The sequence below is a fragment of the Anolis sagrei genome, chromosome 4 (assembly GCF_037176765.1).
Source record: "Anolis sagrei isolate rAnoSag1 chromosome 4, rAnoSag1.mat, whole genome shotgun sequence".
Classification (NCBI taxonomy): Eukaryota; Metazoa; Chordata; class Lepidosauria; order Squamata; family Dactyloidae; genus Anolis; species Anolis sagrei.
This window is the reverse complement of record NC_090024.1, coordinates 48,534,298-48,558,877: the sequence shown is the minus strand read 5'-3', so window position 1 is coordinate 48,558,877 and position 24,580 is coordinate 48,534,298. Positions and strand designations below refer to the sequence as shown.

Sequence of the window (24,580 nt, the reverse complement as noted above, 5' to 3'; positions counted from 1 at the left end):
CATTGTGCCTGAGCACTGTGGCTGGACATTGTTGCACATTTCAATTAATTATTGCAGTCGTGCATTTCACAATGGCACTCAGTCATTGACATCTGTTGTGCAAAGTTGTTATTCTCCATGGGGGGTTGCATAGAGTCTGTGCAAAGTACTTCAGCACATTGATTTTTATGTTACACTGAGGGGATGTTTGGCTCTGACAATAATTTGTTGTTCATTCGTTCAGTCGTCTCCGACTCTTCGTGACCTCATGGACCAGCCTACGCCAGAGCTCCCTGTCGGCCGTTACCACCCCCAGCTCCCTCAAGGTCAGTCCAGTCACTTCAAGGATGCCATCCATCCATCTTGCCCTTGGTCGGCCCCTCTTCCTTTTGCCTTCCACTTTCCCCAGCATAATTGTCTTCTCTAGGCTTTCCTGTCTCCTCATGATGTGGCCAACAATAATTTACTAGCAGCTTTTTAAAAATATCAGAAATAGAATTCAACAATATTGGGTTCAACTTCATCTACATTTAGTTTGAAGTGTTACAGTCTGTTTAAGATTGATTTTTTATTGTTAAAATATTTATATTCAACTCCATATCCAAAGACCACAGCCCAGAGCCCGGACAACAGAGAATTTCTATTGCTGCGGGCATCTTTTACCATGTCTTCAGTAAAAAAAATTGCAATGAAGCTTGAACTGGGAAAGACAGGACTTCTACTCTAACTGATGCAGCTTGAGCTATGTGTATTTGTCTGCAATAAGCAAAGTTAACAGCAGCTGACTCAATGATTCCTTACTGAACAAACAACTAACCGGATAAAAAAATAAGAAAAAGCTGTCACAAGCTATCCCAGCAAGATTTTTTATATAAAAAAACATAAATCTATTAAGTTTGACCACCAAGACAGAAATTATAAGAAAAGCTGGCTCCTTTTTTGGAGGTTTTTAAACAGAGCCCAGAGTGCTTGAATAGTTCATTCCTGTATAGCTGGAAATTGGAACGGATGGCCCTTGTGGTTTCTTCCCATTCTATGATACTATGTTTATATGGTGAAAGAAATTCTGGGAACTGGAGTCTAATACACCTGGAGAACCAAAGGTTGAGAACCACTGAACTAATGTATACCTGTACATGAAATGCCTCTGCTGTCTTCAACAAAATTTGCAAGAATGATGAAGACGTAAATAGCTTGAGAAAAAGAGGAAGACTCTAGCATGTTTTTGAGGGGAGGTGGATTATGACAAGGCAAGGATTATTTATATATTTATATATTTATTTATTACATTTATATAGTGCTTTTCTCTCCCTATGGGAACTCAAAGCAGTTTCCAACATTATAAAGGCAACATTCAATGCCATATATACATGCGAAAACCAAAAGATAATAGCAAGACAATAACATTTAACTATAAATTAACCTAACCACATAAAACATAAACATAAAAGAACATTTAGACATAAAACATACAAAATTAACCATTGATAATATAATAACATTTATATTAAAATCCACCGATAAACAACACAATTTAAAAACAATTTCACTGGTCCATTCACTATTGCATATTATCTTATTGCACTTTGAGCTTTGCTGTCTGAAAGCTTGGTCACATAACCACATTTACTTTTACTTTCTTTCTGAACAGTGTGTGTGTGTGTGTTTACTGCTTTGGGGTCTGCTAGTGTAGAAAAGTTCCTTTCATATAATGTATATGGGACAAAATACCCCATGTGCATACTGTTCTGGGAATATGCTAGTTCAGACAGGTAGACATCATTTTGTCAATATGGAGTGTCTACATGTGTCCCACACTATGTTTTGTCTGATGGCTGAACAGTACACAGTGCCACAAGATAACTTTCCAGTTTGTTCTGCACAGTTAAACTGCATTAAAGCCCACAAATCTGGAGCCGCATGATTTGCAATTACAACCTTGCAATGAATGTGAGAATTATGAGTCTGTCTGACAGCCCAACTCACTGTACAACCTATTCAAATTCAAATGGTGGTGTCTCTTCTATAAAACTATGCATTACAACATGCCCTAAGTAAGGCGATGTTTAATCGTACACTGCTGAAGTAGGTTTACATAAAATATAGAAGATAGAAGGGGAACTATTAAAATCAGATTGTCTGTATATCTGAACAAGAGAGGCAATAATGGGACTGTAAAGAGAAATGAAGTACCGCAGTTGTGGAGAGAATTATCACTTTAATGTGTATACCAAAAGGAACTCTCTCAGCACTTCTTCACTCTCCACTTGACTATTTCTTACAATCACTGAAAGGCTCTCTTCAAATTGAGTGGTGAGAGAAGCAGTAGGATTTCCTATAAATAAGGTCCATGCTATCAAATGCCAAAAATTGAAGCATTTCTCAGACCCTTAATATTGGTTTCTTAAAAAAAAAACATAGAAAAATGTATTTCATGTACAGAAGAGAAAACACATTTCCAATACAAAGTTTATATTACAAAGGAAGCTAATAATTCTGTATTACCAGAGCAGAGCCCTAGTTTGAGCTCATTTTAGAAATGGATACAGTCATTTCACAGTTATTCCAAAGATGCTAGATGTCCTTTCATAAAGTTTCTGTGTATATGTGATGAAGAAACCAAATTGTATTACATTTTTTAAAGGGAAGTGCATTTTCATATGAAAAATGTGAGTTTTCCTCCACAAATAATAACACAGAAATGGGTTGCAACACCCCCTCCCCCCCCCCCGCTACAATCATCATTTCATAAGGTCCATTACAATTGGTAGTGATAAGATTGTTGTTGCATTTGTGCCAGTTTGAATATTTTATTACTCTTTATTAAGAAGACAACCCAAAACAAACATATTTTTGGTTATGTTTTTCCTTGCTGCAACACTGAGGTATACAACATTCATACAGCATTAGCTATATTCATATTTTTGATCCTTTTTTCCTTTAGATTTAAATTTTTATTCTTTGAATGTTTTCCCAATTGCAATGTGCAAACAACTTAATGAAACAGAAACAAAAAAGCAGAAGCAAACCCTGCAATTCAATGAAGCAAATAATTTTCCTTCAACTATTGCAAGGGAACAAAGGTATAACAGTGCTTGTCCTCATTCATGACGGAAGTTATTAGAACAAAGCAAAATTCATATGGAAGAATAATCTAACAAGGTTCTTACAGTCTCCACTGGACAATTATGGTTATTAGAAGATCTCAAAAATTACGAATACTCAATGGCATTTACTGAAGAGCATTAAGAAGTTTTAATTCTTCTGTACAGAAGCATATTAAGTATTGTGAGCATTCTTGAGGGGTTTTGTAGGAATTTTCAAGGCAGGGTAATGAGACAGAACTACAGGGCTGTGGAAAACATGTTTTTGAATGTCATGAAAAAATCTGGTTTGTTGAGCATCTGCACAAAATTGTAAACAAAATTTAACCATAGAAAATAGCACACATAAATATTATTTTCTGCACAGAGAATGCTGTTTTCTACACAGAAAATGCAGAAGAAAATAAGCTTTGGATGGGTTTTTGAAGATTTTTTACAGCAGGAAGAATATTGCTAAAATTGCTCCTTGCTTCTTTCAAACTTGATGCTTGTCAACAGGCCATAATTTGAGATCCAAAATGTCAATATACTCTGTGTTTTGCATCTTGTATAATTTTTATCCTAGCTCTTGACTTCTTCCGCTGCCATATAAACTTAGACAGGTTCTTGTGTCACTGTTTAAATCAGGGGTCCACAAACTTTTTAAACAGAGGGCCAGATCGCAGTCCCTCAAACTGTTGGAGGACTGGATTATAATTTGAAAAAAAAAACATGAATGAATTCCTGTGCACACTACACATATCTTATTTGTAATGCAAAAAACACTGAAAACAATACAATAATTAAAATGAATAACAATTTTAACAAATATAAACTTATTAGTATTTCAGTGGGGAGTCTGGGCCTGCTTTTGGCTGATGAGATAGGATTGTTGTTGTTGTTGTTGTTGTATGCTTTCAAATCATTTCAGACTTAGGTTGACCCTGAGCGAGGGCCGGGTAAATGATCTTGGAGGGCCGTATCCAGCCCCCGGGCCTTAGTTTGAGGACCCCTGGTTTAAATCATACATCATTAACCAAATTTAGTATAGACTGAAACATGAAAGGCATTATGGGCAGGACATTACTTTTTACTACTGAAATCTTATTCTTCCTACCAGTTACCCAGATTCTTTCCTCTAATCGGGCCTGGAATGGACAGCCACAGACCTAATATTATTGTTGCCTGTCATAGCATTGCACTTAATTCCCGGGCCCCCTAGAATTTTTGGGCTTGCACAAATCTTGGCCAGGCCTTTTAAAATTTTAATTGCCTTGAACAGGCAGGATTACTTTTAATATATGTGTGTTATGGCAACAATTTTTATGTTTATATTTTGTTTGTTAATCTTACGGTTATGTTGTTTTTACTCTGTATGTTTTGTGATATTACTTGGGAACCGCTCTGAGTCCCCTCGGGGAGATGGAGTAGTATATAAATAAAGTTTTATTATTATTATCTTCCCCAATGATGAAAATTTTACTTTCTTCTATCTTTGCAGGTCCTTCTTAATCTCATTCAAAACGTTAACCTAATTATTTTGACAAATTATCTAATTTTGACAAATTATCCACTCCTAACAGGAGCAGCACTCAGGGAGCATACAACTCCTCTGCTGCATCAGCTCCACTGGCTGCCAGTTTCCTACTGGGCTCAATTCAAAGTGCTGGCTTTAGCCTATAAAGCCCTAAATGGTTCTGGCCCAGCCTATCTATCTGAACGCATCTTTTCCTACAAACCCTCCAGGAACTTAAGATCGTCTGAGGAGGCCCTGCTCTCGATCCCGCCTGCTTCGCAAGCACGCCTGGTGGGGACGAGAGACATGGCCTTCTCTGTGGTGGCCCCTCGGCTGTGGAACTCCCTGCCTAGGGATATTAGATCAGCCCCCTCCCTCCTGACTTTCCGAAAAAGAGTAAAAACTTGGCTCTTCAAGCAAGCATTCGGAACCCCTGAATAAATAGACAAACTAGAGCTGGAAAATGACCCAGGAATGACCAAGACAATGGAACGGATGAGGATTGAACGAGAGGACATAGTTTAAAAAAATATTATTATGCACTGTCTTGATGTTTAAAGGCACTTTAATGTTTTTGCTTTATTAATGTATGTATTTTTATGGCATCGAATTGTGCAGACTGTGTATACCGCCCTGAGTCGCCTTTGGGCTGATATGGGTGGGATAGAAATAATGTAAATAAATACATTTACATTAGTCATTGTAATACCAAAATATGTTATTGTCCTCTCAATCCTAAAACTGGACTTCTCCATCAGCTGTAATTGCTCCAATACTTTATGGGCCCATTTGCTATAATGCTTGCCAAAGGTGCTTAATGCAGCCTTGTCCCACATTAAAAAGAGTCGGGGTGGTACTTCACAGGTTCCCTGAAGATCTGGAGCTCACCCACACTTAATGGCAGTGTAAACAGTTGGACCAGTTATAGTTTAGAACTGGCCATGGCTGTTCACACAGCCACCCCACCCCACTTTCCCCAGGTGACAGGGGGTGGCACTTAACATCCTTCATGTGTGCTCAGCTTAGTGGTGACCACAAATATGATATTGCTGGTTGTTGTCACTCAGTGCATCTACTGATGCTGGTCAGAGCATTAGAGTGACTGGAGAAGTAGGAGGAGGTGGTGGTTCCTCCTTTTCCTTCTCTCCTCTCTTGCAACACTCTGGCAGTCCGGTGGTTGCTGCAAAGCTGAGGACATGAGGCAGACAGTAAAGGTGGTGGTCTGGTAGCATCAAATTGGGTTTGAATCCACAGGGCCATGTGGAAAAATGAGTAAATCACTGCGGTTTTTTTCCTTGGAGAAAAATAATTTGTAAAGAGCACTCCAGTGTATAGACTATTTACTGAGTTATGACAGATCCCTGACTAAGAATCTCATTCTATTTTTCTCAGACTGAAAACGATAATACAGAATACCGCAGTTAATAAAGCAGATGTGCTCCTCAGCACTACATTTTTAACAGAAAAATTGGAATCACAGGTAGAAATAACATAGAAAGAATTGGACAGGTTCACCTGCTTTTCTCACTTGCTGCTATAACACTTTGTAACTTTCAACTGAAGATCCTTGACAAGTGTTACTCAGATATATGTGACTAAGATTCATGTTTCTATACGGACATGAAATAAGAGTTTTGAGAAGACATATCACTAAGATCTGTAGTAAAAGAGTTTTTTTTTTAAAAAAAAAACATGGTACATAAAACATTTCTAAAGCAAAGTGAAATTGATTGAACGCGAGAAGAGAATGTGAGGGCATAAGAGCAAGAGATAGCCGTATCATCATACCTGCTTTTGTTCTTCTCCCAAGCCATCCCACATGGAAGCTACAATTTTAGAAACTTCGCCAAAAGTAGCATTTGGGTTTTGGCCCTTGATGGCGGCTTGTGTGTCTCGGAAAAATAATGCATAGGCAGACACAGGCTTCTGCGGCTCATTAGGGTCTTTCTTCTTTTTCTTCTTGGGAGTTTTGGGTTTCTTTCCCATATCAGAAGCAGGTCTTTTTTCTCCCCCATTGACCTGCAAAGAAAGAAGAGATTACATTACAGAACACAAGCACACACAAGCACAGTAGCATTACTGTTAGGCAAATTAAAACTCCATTTCTCAGTCCACATGCATTTGGCATTTTGTAGCTTAAAAGAGCATTTTAATTATAGGTTTTTTATAATCCAAATTGTTGGCCTCTTAAATGATTTCATCTATAAAATGCATTTTGGATATTTTAGGTTATATAATCTAATTTTATTATACATTTATATTTTGCTTTTATTTAATTGTTTTACCTAAGTTGTTGGTTTATTGGCTTATCTTTTTTCAAGTCTTACCACTAATGGCATTGTGCCACTCAAAAGTCTTTCATAATACACTGTATGCTGTTCACTAGTTCAACCACTGAGGGAAGTCTCTATGGTGCTTTTTCCTAGAAGCTGAATTGTCAGATAAAGGAACAAGTACATATATTATTAAGTGACTTAGATTTGGGCTACATAATTTCCTATGAATTTCCAGCAATCACAAAAATGTGAAGTGAGCAAGAGATTGGGAACAAGCTTGGTGCTGGTGATTGGGATATCAATTCTTTCATTAAAAAAATCTTCTTTAGCCTTCACATGCCTATTGTAGTTAATATTATAAAATCTGTTGAAATTGCAAAGAAAAAGGACCATCTTCGTTTAGATGCTGCATTTTAAAACATCTGTATGATTACAAAAGATTTTATAAAGTTATACTTTACCTGATTACATGATTATTATGTTGTAAACTGCTTTGAGTCCCCCCCAGGGGTGAGAAAAGCGGTATAGAAATGCAGTTAATAAATTAAAAATATTCCGTGAGTGATTTTCCAAGTCCCAGTGATAATGCTGGGGTTTACTCCTAACAAAATTATATTATGGTGTGCCTTTGTAGATGAATGGCCAAGGCTGCATTTACACTGTAAAATTACTGGAGTTTGACACCACTTTAACTGCCATGGGTCAATGCTATGCAGTCCTGGAAGTGATAGTTTTACAAAATCTTTATCTTTCTTTGCCGGTGAATGCTAGAGCCTCAACGAGCTACAGGTCTTGCTTCTAAAGTAACTTTCTTAAGAGGTGAGGTGAAGGAAAGCATTCATCTACCTTCTTGTTACCCAAAGCAAAGGAGAAAAGAAATGTGAATGGACATGGCAGAGTCTATTTTAGAAATGGAAAAAAGGAAGAAAAGGATTTCAATTTGTCCAGAAATTCTGCTAAATGTGTAAAAGGCACCTTCGGAAATCTTATGAAAATATTTTAAGAAATTTATTTGTTTCATTAGCTGAAAAGAGACTGCACCATAAAACAAATTAATACTAAAAGCACTGACATTTTTAGTTACCACATCTCTTTACAATCTAGGTCAGCATTTCTCAACCTGGGGGTTGAGACCCCTGGGGGGCCCAAGACTCCTCTGGGGGGGGGTCGTGAGGGGGTGTCAAAGGGGTTGCCATCAGAAAACACATGTTTTCTATTGGTCATGGGGGTTCTGTGTGGGAAGTTTGGCCCAATTCTATCATTGGTGGGGTTCAGAATGCTCTTTGATTGTAGGTGAATGACAAATCTCAGCAACTACAACTCCCAAATGTCGAGGTCTATTTTCCCCAAACTCCATCAGTGTTCACATTTGGGCATATTGAGTATTTGTGCCAAGTTTGGTCCAGATCCATCATTTTTTGAGTCCACAGTGCTTTCTGGATGAAAGTGAACTACAACGCTAAAACTTAGGGTCAATGCCCACTAAACCCTTCCAGTATTTTCTGTTGGTCATGGGAGTTCTGTGTGCCAAGTTTGGTTCAATTCTATTGTTGGTGGAGTTCAGAATACTCTTTGATTGTAGGTGAACTATAAATCACAGCAACTACAACTCCCAAATTACAAAATCAATTCCCCCCAAACCCCACCACTATTCAAATTTGGACGTAATTGGGTATTTGTGTCAAATTTTGTCCAGTGAATGAAAATACACCCTGCACAGGCATGTAGCCGGGGGGGGGGGCTGGGGGGGCTGGGGGGGCTTCAGCCCCCCCCCTCGAAATTCTCATGGTGGTTCGCGAAAAGGCCTTACTGGTGCATTATTTAAACTGTTATGTTTATTCATATCATGATCTGATAACCATACTCAATATATCCCATATGCATGAGGGTATTGGGGTAATGATACAAAAGGTTTGCTAGGCTAGACCCTCTTTCACTCAGACTCAGCCCCCCCCCGAACCCCCCTGAAAAAAATTCAGCCCCCCCCCCCCCCGAAATGAAATCCTGGCTACGGGCCTGACCCTGCATATCAGATATTTACATTACAATTCATAACAATAGCAAAATAACAGTTATGAAGTAGCAATGAAAATAATTTTATGGTTGGGGGGTCACCACAACATGAGGAACTACATTAAGGGGTCGCGGCATTAGGAAGGTTGAGAACCACTGATCTAGGTAGTGATGGAATAAAATAATCTCTACATATAACTCAAATTACATACTCTGAAAGGCTTAATATTAAAAAAACTATACAACTGTATCATATTTGGACTGTATCCAAAAGTTCCTTAATTTCATATAAACCACTGACGTTTTCTGCTAATCTGACTTTTCCAGATTGAAAAGAACAATATTCGTGAATACTTTTTTTTAAAAAAATGCTAACTTTGACTCAAAAGTCAGTTTACAAGTAAAATTTCAAAACAGAATATAAACCACACTCAGATCAAATCCTAAACAATCTAAAATAGTAAAAATGAATGCTGGAACATCTAATCTTCAAATCCATTTTTTAGAAATCGATAATGGAAAAAATAGAAATTTGGCAATGGAGACCATTGGCAGTTCTATGGTGACAAATATGTTTTCCCAGTATTCAAAATGCAATATTTTGTCACTAGGAAAATGAAATTTAATTTCAAGGTTGGGAACCATGCCCTATGAGGAGCATTTTAGGGAGCTAGGTATATTTACTCTGAAGAAGAGAAGCTTAGGAGGCGACATGGTAGTCATGTTGAAGATGGAGCAGGATTAGAGCACTTGATTCAAACTACATGAAAAGAGATTCTACCTGAATATCAGGAAGAATTTCCTTACAGTAAGAGCTGATCAATAGTGGAATACACTGCTTTGAGTTGTAGAGATATCTTCTTCTTTGGAGTTTTTTAAACAGAGACTGGATGGTAATCGGTTTGGAGTGCTTTGATTGTGTGTTCCAGCACAGCAGAAGTTTGGACTGAATGACCCTTGTGATCCCAACTCTCTGACTGCTTCTCTTGTTCCTGTAAATGTCATGTTGGGATTTACAACCCAACATTTTTAAAAATGATTATTCTTGGTACTATTGTTGATTTATACGGTGCCATCAATTGTGGCATCTATTTTACTGAGAGTAACTTTTCCTTCACAGATGTAAAATGTGCTCCAATTCACAAACATCTTAACATTGTCATCACTCCTGTATTACTAATTCCTGGAAGTATTCACATAGCTATTAATCTATGCCTTCATAACACAGATAGGGATGTGTTTTGGCAGAAAAGTGGAATATACATTAGGGCTAGGATCCTATTGGGGGCAAACTGCTCTTATGAAGGATGTTCCATGAATACTTTTGAGTATTGAGAATGGACATGGGATAAGTATGTTTAGTGGTTCCAAGCAACCTATTCAAGTAATGTCTTGTAGGGTGGGATTGAACCTAGCATACTATGAGTGTGGTGGACTGGAATTGCCTCCAGTATAACTAAACTAGTGGAAAAATAGGATCTTAACCATAGTAAATAAATATAAATTAAAAAAACAGGAGCCCCCAGTGGCGCAATGGGTTAAACCCTTGTGCTGGCAGGACTGAAGACAGGTCGGAGGTTCGAATTCTGGGAGATCGTGGATGAGCTCCCTCTGTTCGCTCCAGCTCCCTATGCAGGGACATGAGAGAAGGCTGGTAAAACATCAAAAACACCCGGGCATCCACTGGGCAGCATCCTTGCAGATGGCCAATTCTCTCACACTAGAAGAGACTTACAGTTTCTCAAGTCGCTCCTGACATGAAAAAACAAAAACAAAACAAAAACAAACAGAAATACTCTCTTTGGGAAACATTCATGTAAACCTCTCTCTCTGACCCCTAAAATGCTAGTTGGCTCTATTTTCAAAGCAAACCATAGTCTCTGCTGAGGATATCATGCTAGTTTTGTAGGTTCAGAACAGCATTAATAGTACAAATGGAGAAGTCTTATTCCTAAAATCATCTGGATAAACTCTCCCATAACACATTTGCTTAGCCCTTTGCGTCATTTTAACATTCACAAAAGGTTAACTAGCAAAACTATCTAGTAAATTGAACATCTCTGAAGGAATCTAAATGATCCATTGGCTCTGGACTATTCCTCTACTTTATTGCACATTAAGGATTCATTAGGGAAAATTTCATTTCTTTTTAAAAATAAAGAAATTACACAGAATTTTACAACTAATAACCTTGAAAATAATGGGGATTATGTTCTACCTTATGCTTACAACTGTCTAGCAGTTACACAGACATTGCTGCTAACCACCAAAACAGAGACAGATGGGAAATAATTTAAAAAATCCTCATACTTATTCAGCTAAGCATGGACTTGTGTTTCAAACTCCCTAGAGGTGTAGTTAGCTCATGGTAATCCACCTCCTGTCATGCCTTATTGCTTAATTATAGTGATGTATTTAACTTATTTATCACAAGAAAGCAATAGTCTCTCACTGTAAAAATGTGTGTTATTAACCATGTTCCACAAATAATAGATCACAAGGATATATAGTACAAGATTTAGGGATATCTAATAAAGCATGTTGTTGATATCTAAATGTCCCATGAGAAGTTAAGAAACGCCTATAAGCATATTTAAAATAAACTGAAATCGTTCCAAGGCCTTTAATGGTGGTAGGAGAGCTGTTTCATTCACACTCTCTTACAATAATCACCATAGTTTAAAATAGATTTTAATCAAGTACCATCTGCATAAGAGACTGAACAAATAACATAAAGTTCTACTTATAACTTACCATATAAAGTAAAAATGGTTAAAGCCTCTCTCTGCCACATAAACAGAATAGGCTGCAGCAATGCTTTAGTGATCATGTTTCAGTTAGTTAACATTTGCTGTTTACAGTCCTCTCTGTTCTTTAAATTCCATGAAATCCTTTCATAAATGAAATTCAAACAACCATGAAACAAACAGTCATCTATCTAGTTAGGAATACATATTTTGAACATCTAATATCTAACATGCTACAATTATAAATAGTAATACAGAAATGCATATGTTTAATGAACCAATAGAAAGAATTGCCATGTAAAAGCAGTATTTGTTCAGAGTACTTCACCAATGAAAATAAGTGCAGAGAACATAGTAAACTCATATTAACCTCCAGGTGATTTCCCCCAGGAGTTTCCTTGGGGATAGCAGCAACTGTGAGCAATCCTACCTCATGTAGTGCGCCACACTCTAGTTCAATGGCTGGGTGGGGGTTAGGGTCTGCCTAACCTTAGGACCAGTCAGACTTGCAAAACTTATATAGCAAGCCCCTATTAAAAATGGCTGCTGCTACTCTGCTCCACTTCAGACATGCTGCATTCTTTGGGCTCCCCCATGTTGTTGAACACTGCTCAGGTAAAAAAAGAGGATGAGGAAGCAGACGGGGCTGTATTTTCTGGTCTGAGCAAAAGCAAGGTAATGGGGTGGGAGCGCTGTTTCTGTGTCCTGTGGGGCCAAGACAGGCTTCTCCTTTTTCCAAGCCACATTCATGCCACACAGAGCTCTCTGCACCAACATCACCATCAATAATAATAATAATAATCATCATCTTTATTTATATTTCACTTTATCTCCCCGGCGGGACCCAGAGTGGATTACAGAACACATATAAGGAAAACATTACACAAACAATGACATACAATATACAAATAAGGCAAAGGCCTTCCCCTTTTTCCATTTCTGGTGTCTGGAGAAATTGGGAGGGGTTCTTGTTCCATTTTCCATGCTGAAGGAGCCTGCTTATCTATAGACATTTCCAATCTTTTTGCTGGCATGTCTGCACGGGGCACCCTTTTACCTTCCCGCTGAGGTGGTACCTATTGATCTACTTGCATTGCATGCTTTCGAATTGCTAGGTTGACAGAAGCTTTCCAATACTGACCCATAGATAAGGTCAACCCAGGCTTTTGGGTCAATTTTTTATCATTTTTTTTCTTTCTCAACCGAATTTTAAAGTCCCTTCACCAGTGACTTCCAGTGAAGAAATGGTCCGCTCAGTGTACCAGTGAGCGGACCAAAACACTGGGACATCATTGGGGGTTTATCAACTGTATGGAGTTGAGAATACTTTTTCAGAAAGAAAACGAACAGACACAAACCCCTCAAGGCTCAAAGGATCTCACCTTCCCCACTGAAACAGGAGAAGGGGAGAGAGGAGGCGGAGATATAATGCATCATAACGATGTTGTCATGCCAAAGACACAAGCAAAAGCAGTTCTGATTCACTTCTTAAATTGCTAAATTTAAACAAGGCTGAAAAAGGATTCCTGGAAATCTACTGTAAGTTTACCAACTTTGTTGATAAAAAACATATCTGAGAGGTAAATCGCATTTTATTTTCCTCTGTTGGAAATTGTAGAGATTTAAAAATGGACTTTATAATCTAATTAGAGGAACAATTCTTCAAGAATTTTCTACATTTGCTTGATGAAACTATCTGGTGAGACTAAATACAAAGGGTGAAACTGAATTAATTTGTTAAAATTATGCTATAAGAACTGCGGGAATTAAATCATTTAACATACCTAAGAACTTGATAGCCATAACATCTTGGGACTGCATGGAGCTTATAGACTGAGTACAAACAGCAAATAAGACAAAAGGTGTCTATAGAAATGAACCATAGAAATAAAACCATAGAGAAAAGTAAAGAGAAAACTATAGAGCTTGAGACACAGTTTGACATACAGAAAGCAGGGAACTAAAAGACTGGTAAGTGACAGCGCACTAAAAGTGAAAGTGGTTGAAGTAGGCAATACAACAAATCATTTTTTTTAAAAAAACACACAGCTTGATTACAGAAATGACTGCAAGACCAAGATTCAAATATCAGAAACACCAGATAGAAGCTTCCAGGAAAGGGTTTCTTCCACAAGAAGAACATCCAATGAGAGAAATCTTGACCTGATTAAGAACCAATACAGATGGCTGAAAAATTTGGAGGCCAGGATTGACAAGAGAATTACATAGATAGAAGATTATTTACAGAAAGGGCAATAAGAAAAGAAAAATATACGCAACACATGGCAGACACAATGAAGCACCAAAAACAGCAAAAAAACAAAAAAAAATAATGATAACTGAAGAGGCACAAAAGAAGATGCAAATTGATTTCCAAAGAGATTCAACCCAACTCCAAAGATTAGAGTACACACAAAGAGAAAATGTTTTGAGGTTGAAAGGGATACTGGAATCTGTACAGGAACCTGATATGGCAATAAAATAAGTTGCAGCTGAAATCCTTGGTAGACCAGAGGATGTGGTTGAGACTCAAATTGACAGGACCTTTATGGCCCAATCCCAACATGAAATAAGGAAAAACTTCAAAGAGATGTAATTGAATAGTTTACAAGAAAGAAAGTACAAAACCAAGTTTTGCAAAAGATCCAAAGATCTGCCAAAGAGCTGATTGAAATAGGAGAAAGAGGACATCTGGGAGGGCAGGAGGAGATGGCAACTTTAATAGATCTTGGATAAAGAAGATGTTCAACTACAGAGGCAGGCCACTCCACATGATAAAGAAGAATTGGATGATCATCTACTATTTCAAGGACTAGGATCCTAAGGATACTGTCTTTCAATATAAATGGACTAAACTCACCAAACAAGAGAAGAGCTTCTCATCAATTTTAATTATTTGCAGTTGCAAATATGAAGAGGACAGCAGAGACAGGGTAGGAAGCATTAGTTAGGGCTTTCAATTTTCCATTTCTTAACTTTTCTATCTCCTTTGTTTCAAAACACTTTATACCTACTTTTCTATCCTTCTGTTTTAGATTAGAAAAGAGATGTTCTCTTTTTTTAAAAAAACAAACAAACCTCTTTTCTTTTTTAACAGCATAGAAATCTTTTTAGTATTAGACAGCAATGGATGAAGACAAAAATGCAAGATGTTAAAAATGCCTCTGTTCTATATCCACTCTTGTACTCATGTCTCATAGATTTGCAATAAAATTATATGGTGGAAAACACCTGAACTTGGATAAAATGGGATGGTTAGAATTACATGGTCTTCTTACCAAGGAGATAAAGCAGAAACAAGTATTGTTATTGCTAGGTTCTTGTGGGTTTTTTCGGGCTATAGAGCCATGTTCTAGAGGCATTTCTCCTGACGTTTCGCCTGCATCTATGGCAAGCATCCTCAGAGGTTGAGAGGGTCTGTTGGAAGTAGGAAAAATGGGTTTATATATCTGTGGAATGGCTGGGGTGGGGCAAGGAGCTCTTCCCTGCTGCAGTTAGGTGTGAATGTTTAGCTGATCACCTTCATTAGCATTTGAAGGCCTGCCTGATCCTGGGAAAATCTGTTGCTGGGAGGTGTTAATCTGTGCCTGGTTTTTTCCTCTCTGTTGTTTAGCTGTTATAATTTTAGAGTTTTTTTTAATACTGGTAGCCAGATTTTGTTCATTTTCATGGTCTCTTCCTTTCTGTTGAAATTGTCCACATGCTTGTGGATTTCAATGGCTTCTCTGTGTAGTCTGACATGGTGGTTGTGAGAGTGGTCCAGCACTTCTGTGTTCTCAAATAATATGCTGTGTCCAGGCTGGTTCATCAGGTGCTCTGCTATGGCTGACTTCTCTGGTTGAAGTAGTCTGCAGTGCCTTTCATGTTCCTTGATGCGTGTCTGGGCGCTGCGTTTGGTGGTCCCTATGTAGACTTGTCCACAGTTGCATGGTATACGGTAGACTCCTGCAGAGGTGAGAGGATCCCTCTTGTCCTTTGCTGAACGTAGCATTTGTTGGATTTTCTTGGTGGGTTTGTAGATTGTTTGTATGTTGTGTTTCCTCATCAGCTTCCCTATGCGATCAGTGGTTCCCTTGATGTATGGCAGGAACACTTTCCCTCTGGGTGGATCTTCATCTTTACTCTCGTGGCTTGTTCTTGGTCTTGCAGCTCTTCTGATGTCTGAGGTGGAGTATCCATTGGCCTGGAGAGCCCAGTTGAGGTGGTTCAGTTCATCTTGGAGGAGGTGGGCTTCGCAGATTCTTTTTGCACGGTCTGCCAAGGCTTTAATGGTGCTTCTTTTTTGACTTGGGTGATGGTTGGAGTTTTTATGTAGATATCTATCTGTGTGTGTGGGTTTTCTGTAGACGGTGTGACCCTGGGCTCTCCAGGCCAATGGATACTCCACCTCAGACATCAGAAGAGCTGCAAGACCAAGAACAAGCCACGAGAGTAAAGATGAAGATTCACCCTGAGGGAAAGTGTTCCTGCCATACATCAAGGGAACCACTGATCGCATAGGGAAGCTGATGAGGAAACACAACATACAAACAATCTACAAACCCACCAAGAAAATCCAACAAATGCTACGTTCAGCAAAGGACAAGAGGGATCCTCTCACCTCTGCAGGAGTCTACCGTATACCATGCAGCTGTGGACAAGTCTACATAGGGACCACCAAACGCAGCGCCCAGACACGCATCAAGGAACATGAAAGGCACTGCAGACTACTTCAACCAGAGAAGTCAGCCATAGCAGAGCACCTGATGAACCAGCCTGGACACAGCATATTATTTGAGAACACAGAAGTGCTGGACCACTCTCACAACCACCATGTCAGACTACACAGAGAAGCCATTGAAATCCACAAGCATGTGGACAATTTCAACAGAAAGGAAGAGACCATGAAAATGAACAAAATCTGGCTACCAGTATTAAAAAACTCTAAAATTATAACAGCTAAACAACAGAGAGGAAAAAACCAGGCACAGATTAACACCTCCCAGCAACAGATTTTCCCAGGATCAGGCAGGCCTTCAAATGCTAATGAAGGTGATCAGCTAAACATTCACACCTAACTGCAGCAGGGAAGAGCTCCTTGCCCCACCCCAGCCATTCCACAGATATATAAACCCATTTTTCCTACTTCCAACAGACCTCACACCTCTGAGGATGCTTGCCATAGATGCAGGCGAAACGTCAGGAGAAATGCCTCTAGAACATGGCTCTATAGCCCGAAAAAACCCACAAGAACCTAGTGATTCCAGCCATGAAAGCCTTCGACAATACATTGTTATTGCTATCTAGATCTGCAGTCCTGGGGATGAAGAATTCTGGAAGAAGAACCAGAAACCATGTGTGCTTTTGCAACTTTATTCACATTGAAAATATTACTCCTCTCTGTTTCAGATTTAGACTGATTGACATTCATTCTTTATTTGTTCCTACAGCATCATTCTATGTGTTTTTGTCTCGGCTTTATTCAAGGGTACATGTTTAATTTATAAATTCCACAACAGCTTATTCTTTACTTTGTGCAATTTATGCCTGAAGGGGAAAGATTCAGGAGGCATTCTTAACTTATTGAAAACAACTTTACAGAGAAGTCCTTTCTCGGCATCCCATTGTAACTGAAAGCAATCCACTTACTTATACGTGCATCAAAAGTTCTTAGGGAAATAAAATATGACCCATGATCAGCACTTGGAAAAATTACATTTTTGGATCAAAACTCCCTTAGTCAGCCTGATTAACAGCCATGCTAACTAGGAGATTCTGGAAGTTGTAAATCAACATTCTGTTATTCCACATTAAGTTTACATATGCACTGTTTTGTATTGTGAGTTTGGTATTCCCTTCCTCCTTCAGCAAACAAAGCCTACTGCTCTTATAGCCACCCCCAACAGCCATTCCATTGTTGGTTAAGGGATCAGAAAAGAATCTGACCGTGTTGCTATAATCAGAAACAAACAAACGATGCTAAGTACTGAGAACTTTTAAGGACTTAGCAGATCTTGGTGGAAGATATAATCAGTCTACATCTGACTAAGGACAAATATTTCTCCAATCCCGCTCACTCTCTACCAGCCTCAGACTGGCCACGGGGATGGATATCACAGGAAAATGGTGGTCCTTAGAGTTTCGATGGGGGAGCAGTTTCAAAATTCGATATGATGTACTTCATGCAAAGCATTTTAGCAATTAAGGGGGGGGGGGCCCACAAGTGCCTTGGCAATAAAAAATAATACATAACACTACCAATTAAATAATTAACAATTTGCTGCCTTTTCGCGGCTTACCAAGTGTGGGCCTGCTTTTGGCTGATAAGATAGGATTGTTGTTGTTGTTGTTGTGTGCTTTCAAGTTGTTTCAGACTTAGGTTGACCCTGAGCGAGGGCCGGGTAAATGACCTTGGAGGGCCGTTTCTGGACCCCGGGCCTTAGTTTGAGGACTCCTGTAGTAGAGGATGCAAAAACCATAAATTCTGGCCCCCTTGAAAATATTTTTACTAATGAAATCTAAATTAAGGTTTAATAAAAATTACAGTATATCCCAGGAAAATCTACAAAACTTGGAGCAATATTTAAGGAGTGAATGTCTTTGTAGTGTAGGCAATTAGATACAACTCACAAGTGGCACACATTTTGGAAGAAAGGCATGTATGAGAATTTCCCTCTAAGAAGAACGATGGTAAAATATGAAAACAAGTCCAGATGAAGACTTTATAGTATTTAGGGTCTTATAGTTGTGTAAGGCATAAGTATCAGGTTGGCCACCTCCCTCCTGTCCTTTAGAAGACAACTGAAGACCTGGCTCTGTGGTCAGGCATTTGATTAGATGAAAGTGACAATAGGAAAGGAATTTGGGTTTGTGGCATTGGATTTCCCGGCTTGATTCTTGATTTTACTGGCATTTTAATATCATTGGTAAATGAATTTATTGACAGATGTGTAAGATGCTTTAAGATGTTTTTACTGTTTTACTATTTTATTGTATTCGTATGATGTATATATTGTAAGCATCGTTGATGCCTTTGTGAGCCTGCCCTGAGTCCCCATTGTGGGAAGAAGGGCAGGATAGAAGTGTACGAAATAAATAAATAAATAAATAAATAGCACAATTGCTATGATTTCCAGTAGCTGGGTAGCTTGACATCCTTTCTCTATCCTTTTGAAGAATTATTTCTCAAGAAAGTAGATATATATTGCTGTGCCTTCTCTTGAACTGGTCATACACAGCTAGGTAAATCTAAAATGAGCCAATTAGTGGGAAAAGATCTCTTTATCACACGAACAATAGTGATTAACTATATGACTTGACAAAATGAACTCTTAACTTCTATGCACTCAATTCAACACGTCTGGCCCTGCTTTATGTGTGCTATCTGCAGTGAAAAAAAGTATAAAAGAATCCTTTGAGACTAAGGACCTCATCGCACTAGAGAAGCAGTTCTCAATCTGGAGGTCATGACCCCTTTGGGGGTCAAACAGCCCTTTCAGAGGGGTTGCTTAAGACCATTAGAAAACACATGTTTCTGATGGTCTTAGGAACTGAGACATCACTAACCTTTTCCCACCCCTTCGCTTCCCAGAGGTCTCTTCTTCACTGGAGGGAGGTAGTGACATTACTCAGCCCTACCCACTCCACCATTTTGGGAGGAAGAGACAGCAGCAACAGAGGTGAGATTTGCTTTGGAGACAATAGGGAAGAGGAAGAAGGAGGAGTAGCAAGAGATTTAGGTGGAGGTGGAAGTGAGAAGGGAGAAGAGAAAATATGGGGGGAGGGTGCTAGGAAGGGGGCAGGGCTTAGAGAGGGGTAGAATGGCCCCTTCATGGCCAAATTCCAGAGGAATGAGAAGTACCAATGAAAATACATCTTGCATATCAGATATTTACATAACGATTCATAACTGTAGCAAAATTACAGTTATGAAGTAAGAACAAAAATAATTTTGTGGTTGGGGGTCACCACAACATGAGTTACTGTATTAAAGGGTCAAGGCCTTAAGAAGGTTGGGAACCACTGCACTAGAGCATCTATCCACGATAAATCTAGTTGCTGCTTCCTGTAGAATTCTGGGGTTTGTCGTTTAGTGAGGCCCAGGACCTCTATGACTGAGCAGTTTAAAGGCCCCTCCCTAAACTACAAATCCCAGAACTCTGCAGGACAAAGCAACTGGACTTAAAGTGGATAAGTGTTCTAGTGGGATGAGGTCCTAAGAACAATAACAGTTTAGCACGAGTTTTATGGACTTCACTCCACTTCTGATACATCTGATGAACTGGACCAAAAGTGCTACATAATTCCTTTGTATCTTTTTTATGACTCCAACAGTCTTTTACTTCAGGCATCAGGCAAAAAAGCACTTTAAAAAGATATTTCAAATCAGAAGGTTGTAGTGCTTTTTATTCTTATTACTACTATGTTCATTTTGCTTGCATTATTTTATTTGGGTGTCCTGGTTTTATTTTTATTTGTCTTTCAGTGATTTTGTTTTTACTTTGATATGGATTATTTTAATGATTTTTCTGTAGCAAGCAAACTATTTCAAGTTCAATGAAGATAGAGAGGGAATTATTTATAAACCATAAATTTTGAATATTTGAGCCAGTGAATCACATCTATTAAATTGCTGGAAAGAAATGATCATTGTAGGATATGAAATCCATCTCAGTGAAAGACAAAATGAGTGAAGATGCTTCATTTACTGAATCATTATAACACTGAACAGCTATAAGAAACTTCCAAGGAAAGAAAAGGAAAAACAGCACCAGATAAAATTTGGCCAATATGCAAACATTGTGAAAAATTAACAGCAGTTGAAAGAAAATACTGAGCTGGTTTATGTTTATGCATTTCATATGCAAATTATTTCTCTGTGTAAAAATGAAAACTGAAAATGTTCATAGGTTTAAACTATGCAAGTAAAAATGATTTCTGAAGAATGCGTATTTTGTGAATACAGCTCTTTTTAGCTAGAATTTATCCATAGTATAGTATAATGAGTTTTCTTAAATACCTGATTATTTTGCAACTTCAGGCATGAAAAAATTGACAAACTCTAAGAATTCATTTTCCCAACCTTTGCTTAAAGTACACATTTAGCATTCCAACTCTCAAGTCAATTTTGCTTAATAAAAGGCTTTCTCGAAACTCACTGATCTGGCCCTATTATGTGATATTCTAATTTTGTATATTAAGAATCATATGCAGTGATTAAGAAGAGAAAACCCAAATAATAGGAATATATATATATATAGAGAGAGAGAGAGGGGGTGGGGGTGGGGTGGGGGTATTAAATTAATATTAACAGTTTTCACAAAGCTGAAGACTCTCTGGTATTCCAGCTAATACAAGCAAGATAAAAATGTCCCATTTTTATTTATAAACAGTATCATTCCACTTAAGGAAATATTTACCATAGAATCACTTACAATATTTCATTTTCCTTTGAGAAGTAAACAGCAGTCATGAAAACATATATATGTACTAATTTAATATGTACTAATATTTAAAGACATTGCAATATTTTGTTTCAGCAGAAAACAAAAAAAGAAAGATTTAAGCAACTACTGAAAAATTAGTATTAATTAGAAGTAATTGAGTAAACAATACCAGGAGAGGTGTCACAACACATAATTCAGCAATCAGTCTGTGAACACCTACACTGCATCTTCACTGTAACATTGAGGCAATCTGATACCATTTTAATCACTATGGCTCAAAACTAAGGGCATCTTGGATTTGTAATTTGGTGAGGCACCAGCACTCTGGCAAAGAAGACTAAAGATATTGTAAAACTACAACTGCCATGATTCCATAGCACTGAGTCAAACTGCATTAATTCTATGGTGTAGGTATATTCTTAGAAATGAATGCCACGAAAGAAGAGAATCCTGTAACATTTATGAGATGAAGAAACAAGATGTTTAGCATGAGGTTCTGTGCATTCCAGTCCACTTCATCAGAAGCATCATGTAGGAAATCATGTAGGTCGAACTCTACGAATGCTGGAAATGTCTTTTCCCTCAATCTCATAGGTCTCACAGGGTTCCCTTGTATTTTTTAATTCCATATATTAAGAATCATATACAGCAATTATTTGTAAAGGTTAGGGAGATTAAATACATAACTACATATGCACACGCACACACACATTAATAGAAGCCATATAGAAGTTTTAACCATACCTTTGAAGTATCATCCCCTTCATCTTCATGAACAGAACTGGATGGTGAAGGAGTTGCAGACTTGCTTCCAGGAGGAGATGGAGAATTGTGGGGAACATTGTTTCCTCCCATATTCAAGCCAAGCTGGGCACTAAGTTGTGACTGGTTAATAGTAGTCAGTTGACCATGTGGCATCATTCCTGGCTGCCTCATCTCTCCAGGCTGAACCCTTGGTCTCATGGCAGCTATCTGTGGATGGGAACTATACTGAGCTCCTTCTGTATTCCGCAACTCTTGCATCTAAAAGAAGGAAAATTGCAAAGAAATTTGGTTGCATTATTATATCACTCTTGAAAAGATAATTTATCCTGAAGTAGTTTAAAATGCATTTATGAAATAAATAAAATTTAAAGTCTCATCACAAGTTTGCAAATGTGTCATTTGACCTTAAAGTAACATTTAAGTATTCACAAAAAAATATGGCTAATAGCTTCATAATTAAGAAATCATGATTTCTAGGAAGGGCATCCCTTCCATGTATCACACCATCAAAACTATCCAGAAGTGGAAATATTATGAGCTGCGACTGCATAATTGGGTATAATATTTTACATTCCAGATCAATGTAGTTTTAAATAAGACATGTGGAATGCTTTAGTAGATGAGACTGTAACTTTAGTATACCAAAAATGCCTAAAGGGATACTGGAATTCTCCATATGGAGAAAGCAGTAAAGTACAGATGAACCGCTTAAGTGCCTATAGAACTCATTTACCAAAAACCACCATAAATGAAATGTGAAAAGGCTCTAAAGTTGTGATCTCAACAAATTATTCCTCTGTGTTATTTGGACCCTAATGCATTTTGATTTTATTATTTTGGGGGCTAAGCCTAGAAGAGGGAGGACATTTACTTCTCCAGGAGATACATGTATGTATCCCATACCAAATAGCCTGTAAGGTGTTGATACCAAGAGGGGTCTAAAATTAGTTGGCTATTTGGGATTCCCGAACAGAAGCAGCATTAATACAATCTTAATAATGAGTAGCGTACTTCACATATCTGGGAGAACGTGGCACAGATTAACAACATACCAATCAAGCTAAAATACTGTTTTAATGCAAAATAATTACATTCATTTAATTTTACGCTCAGTTCGCAACCTTTCAGATAGCACTCTTTCTACAGTTTTATTTAAAAGATATATGGTATTCATTTAAAAAAAATATATAGGTGGAGATATATTACTATCTGTCTGTCCCCCTCCCCAGTCTGGAAAATTGGACATCTTGAAAGGAATGAAATAAAAGATCCTATGGAATATCTCATCAGTCGGTATATAGAGTGAAATACATTTAAAGCCATGTTTTAAAATAACATTGTTGCCCAACCAATTCACACTATAGGAAATCTCTTAGATCAAGATTTGAAAAACAGTAATGTGACAATAACATAGCTACTGTATTCAACTGTATTAAAGTAATAAGTCACCAAACTTGATGTTATAAATATACTTTCAGCTATTCGATGAAATAACTCTGTTTGTTATTAGTAGCCATCTCCAAAATTTTTACATCCCTAGTTATGAGCATTGAAACTTGGTCAATCCTAACTGTAAACCAGATGGGAATGAGATATGGGGAATTTTGGATTCATGCACCTCTCCTCCCATACCTCATTCCAGAAATGGAGAAATTGAAGGCAAACACCTCTTTTGGATTTTAAACTAAATACAATTTCCCACAATGGCTGAATTTGGGTCCTACTTTGATGGCAAAAGTACAATGATCATAAATTAATGACTAAGAATGACTGCCTCTTGGATAATGCAAATGTGCTTCCTTGTAGGGCTAGTCCTGAAAACCATAGGTCCCACAAACCACTGTTGCCAAGTTCAAGCATCATGTAGAACATATGATCATTTAAAACTGAAACCTGAAACTGTTGGTGTATGCACACACCAAGTAGTAGCTCAAATCCATCGACAACCTACACAATCATTCTTTGATTTATTGTGTGATTCATACACCGATTGAGACATATTTATGGCTGTAATTGTATCTAGCAGACCTGGCTATGCACATCTTCACAAATAGATTTATTTTTGCAACCAAATTTTTGAAGTGGCATATTTCAATATAAATTATTGTTTTTAAGAGGCTTTCTGCAGGTTCCAATAATACAATTTATGTCACATATAGAATCAATACCTGAGGTGGGACAGAGAAAACATGATAGACAGGGGGAAAGATCAATGTACACTGCCAGTTCCTGGCTTACATCTGAATCTTTACAAAAAACATTGCAAGATTATTGCTATCTCTTTATTCTCTCCTTTCAAACACCAGCTTCATCCTAATCAAACATATTAGCCTTGAAAGCTATCATTATCTCTGCCTCTAGCAGACAATCTATATCTGAACAGTTGTACACATAAAACTCTAACTACTTCTTGGCTGTATCGCTTCTGATCCAGCTGTTTCAGTGAATAGCAGTTGGTGAATAAAGAACTTGAATATGGGCAGCCCTGAGGCCTTATTTGCTAATGTTAGTCACCAGCTGCTGCTTTTTGTGGTGTTAGCAGCAGAGGCTTGGAAATATGCCAGATGCAGCAAGAACACGAAGAAGCCGGGCATATCTGAAGCCCTTCTATTTAGCCTGCCTGTTACCATTTGACCCCAAACACTGGAGGATCCTCTCCTCAAGGCTACTAAAATACATGGCTTGAGTTGAATGTATGACTGTGAGAGCTCAGACAGTAATTCCACAAAACATTTCTCCTGTTATTTCATCTACAAGACCCTTTTGATGCATGCCA

At 38.0% G+C, this 24,580-nt stretch overlaps 1 protein-coding gene across 4 annotated transcripts in view; it reads right to left on the bottom strand.

Annotated features, from left to right (window-relative positions):
* The window catches only part of TOX (thymocyte selection associated high mobility group box), a 236,137-nt gene that overhangs the window by 35,642 nt on the left and 175,915 nt on the right, over window positions 1–24,580 (bottom strand). For all 4 annotated transcript variants that reach the window (XM_060775365.2, XM_060775366.2, XM_060775368.2 and 1 more), the window contains 2 exons: window positions 21,784–22,062; window positions 6,367–6,597 (listed from right to left, as the gene is read on the bottom strand). In XM_060775365.2, the coding sequence (XP_060631348.2) occupies window positions 6,367–6,597; window positions 21,784–22,062 (510 nt within the window). The remainder of the gene's footprint in view (window positions 1–6,366; window positions 6,598–21,783; window positions 22,063–24,580) is intronic.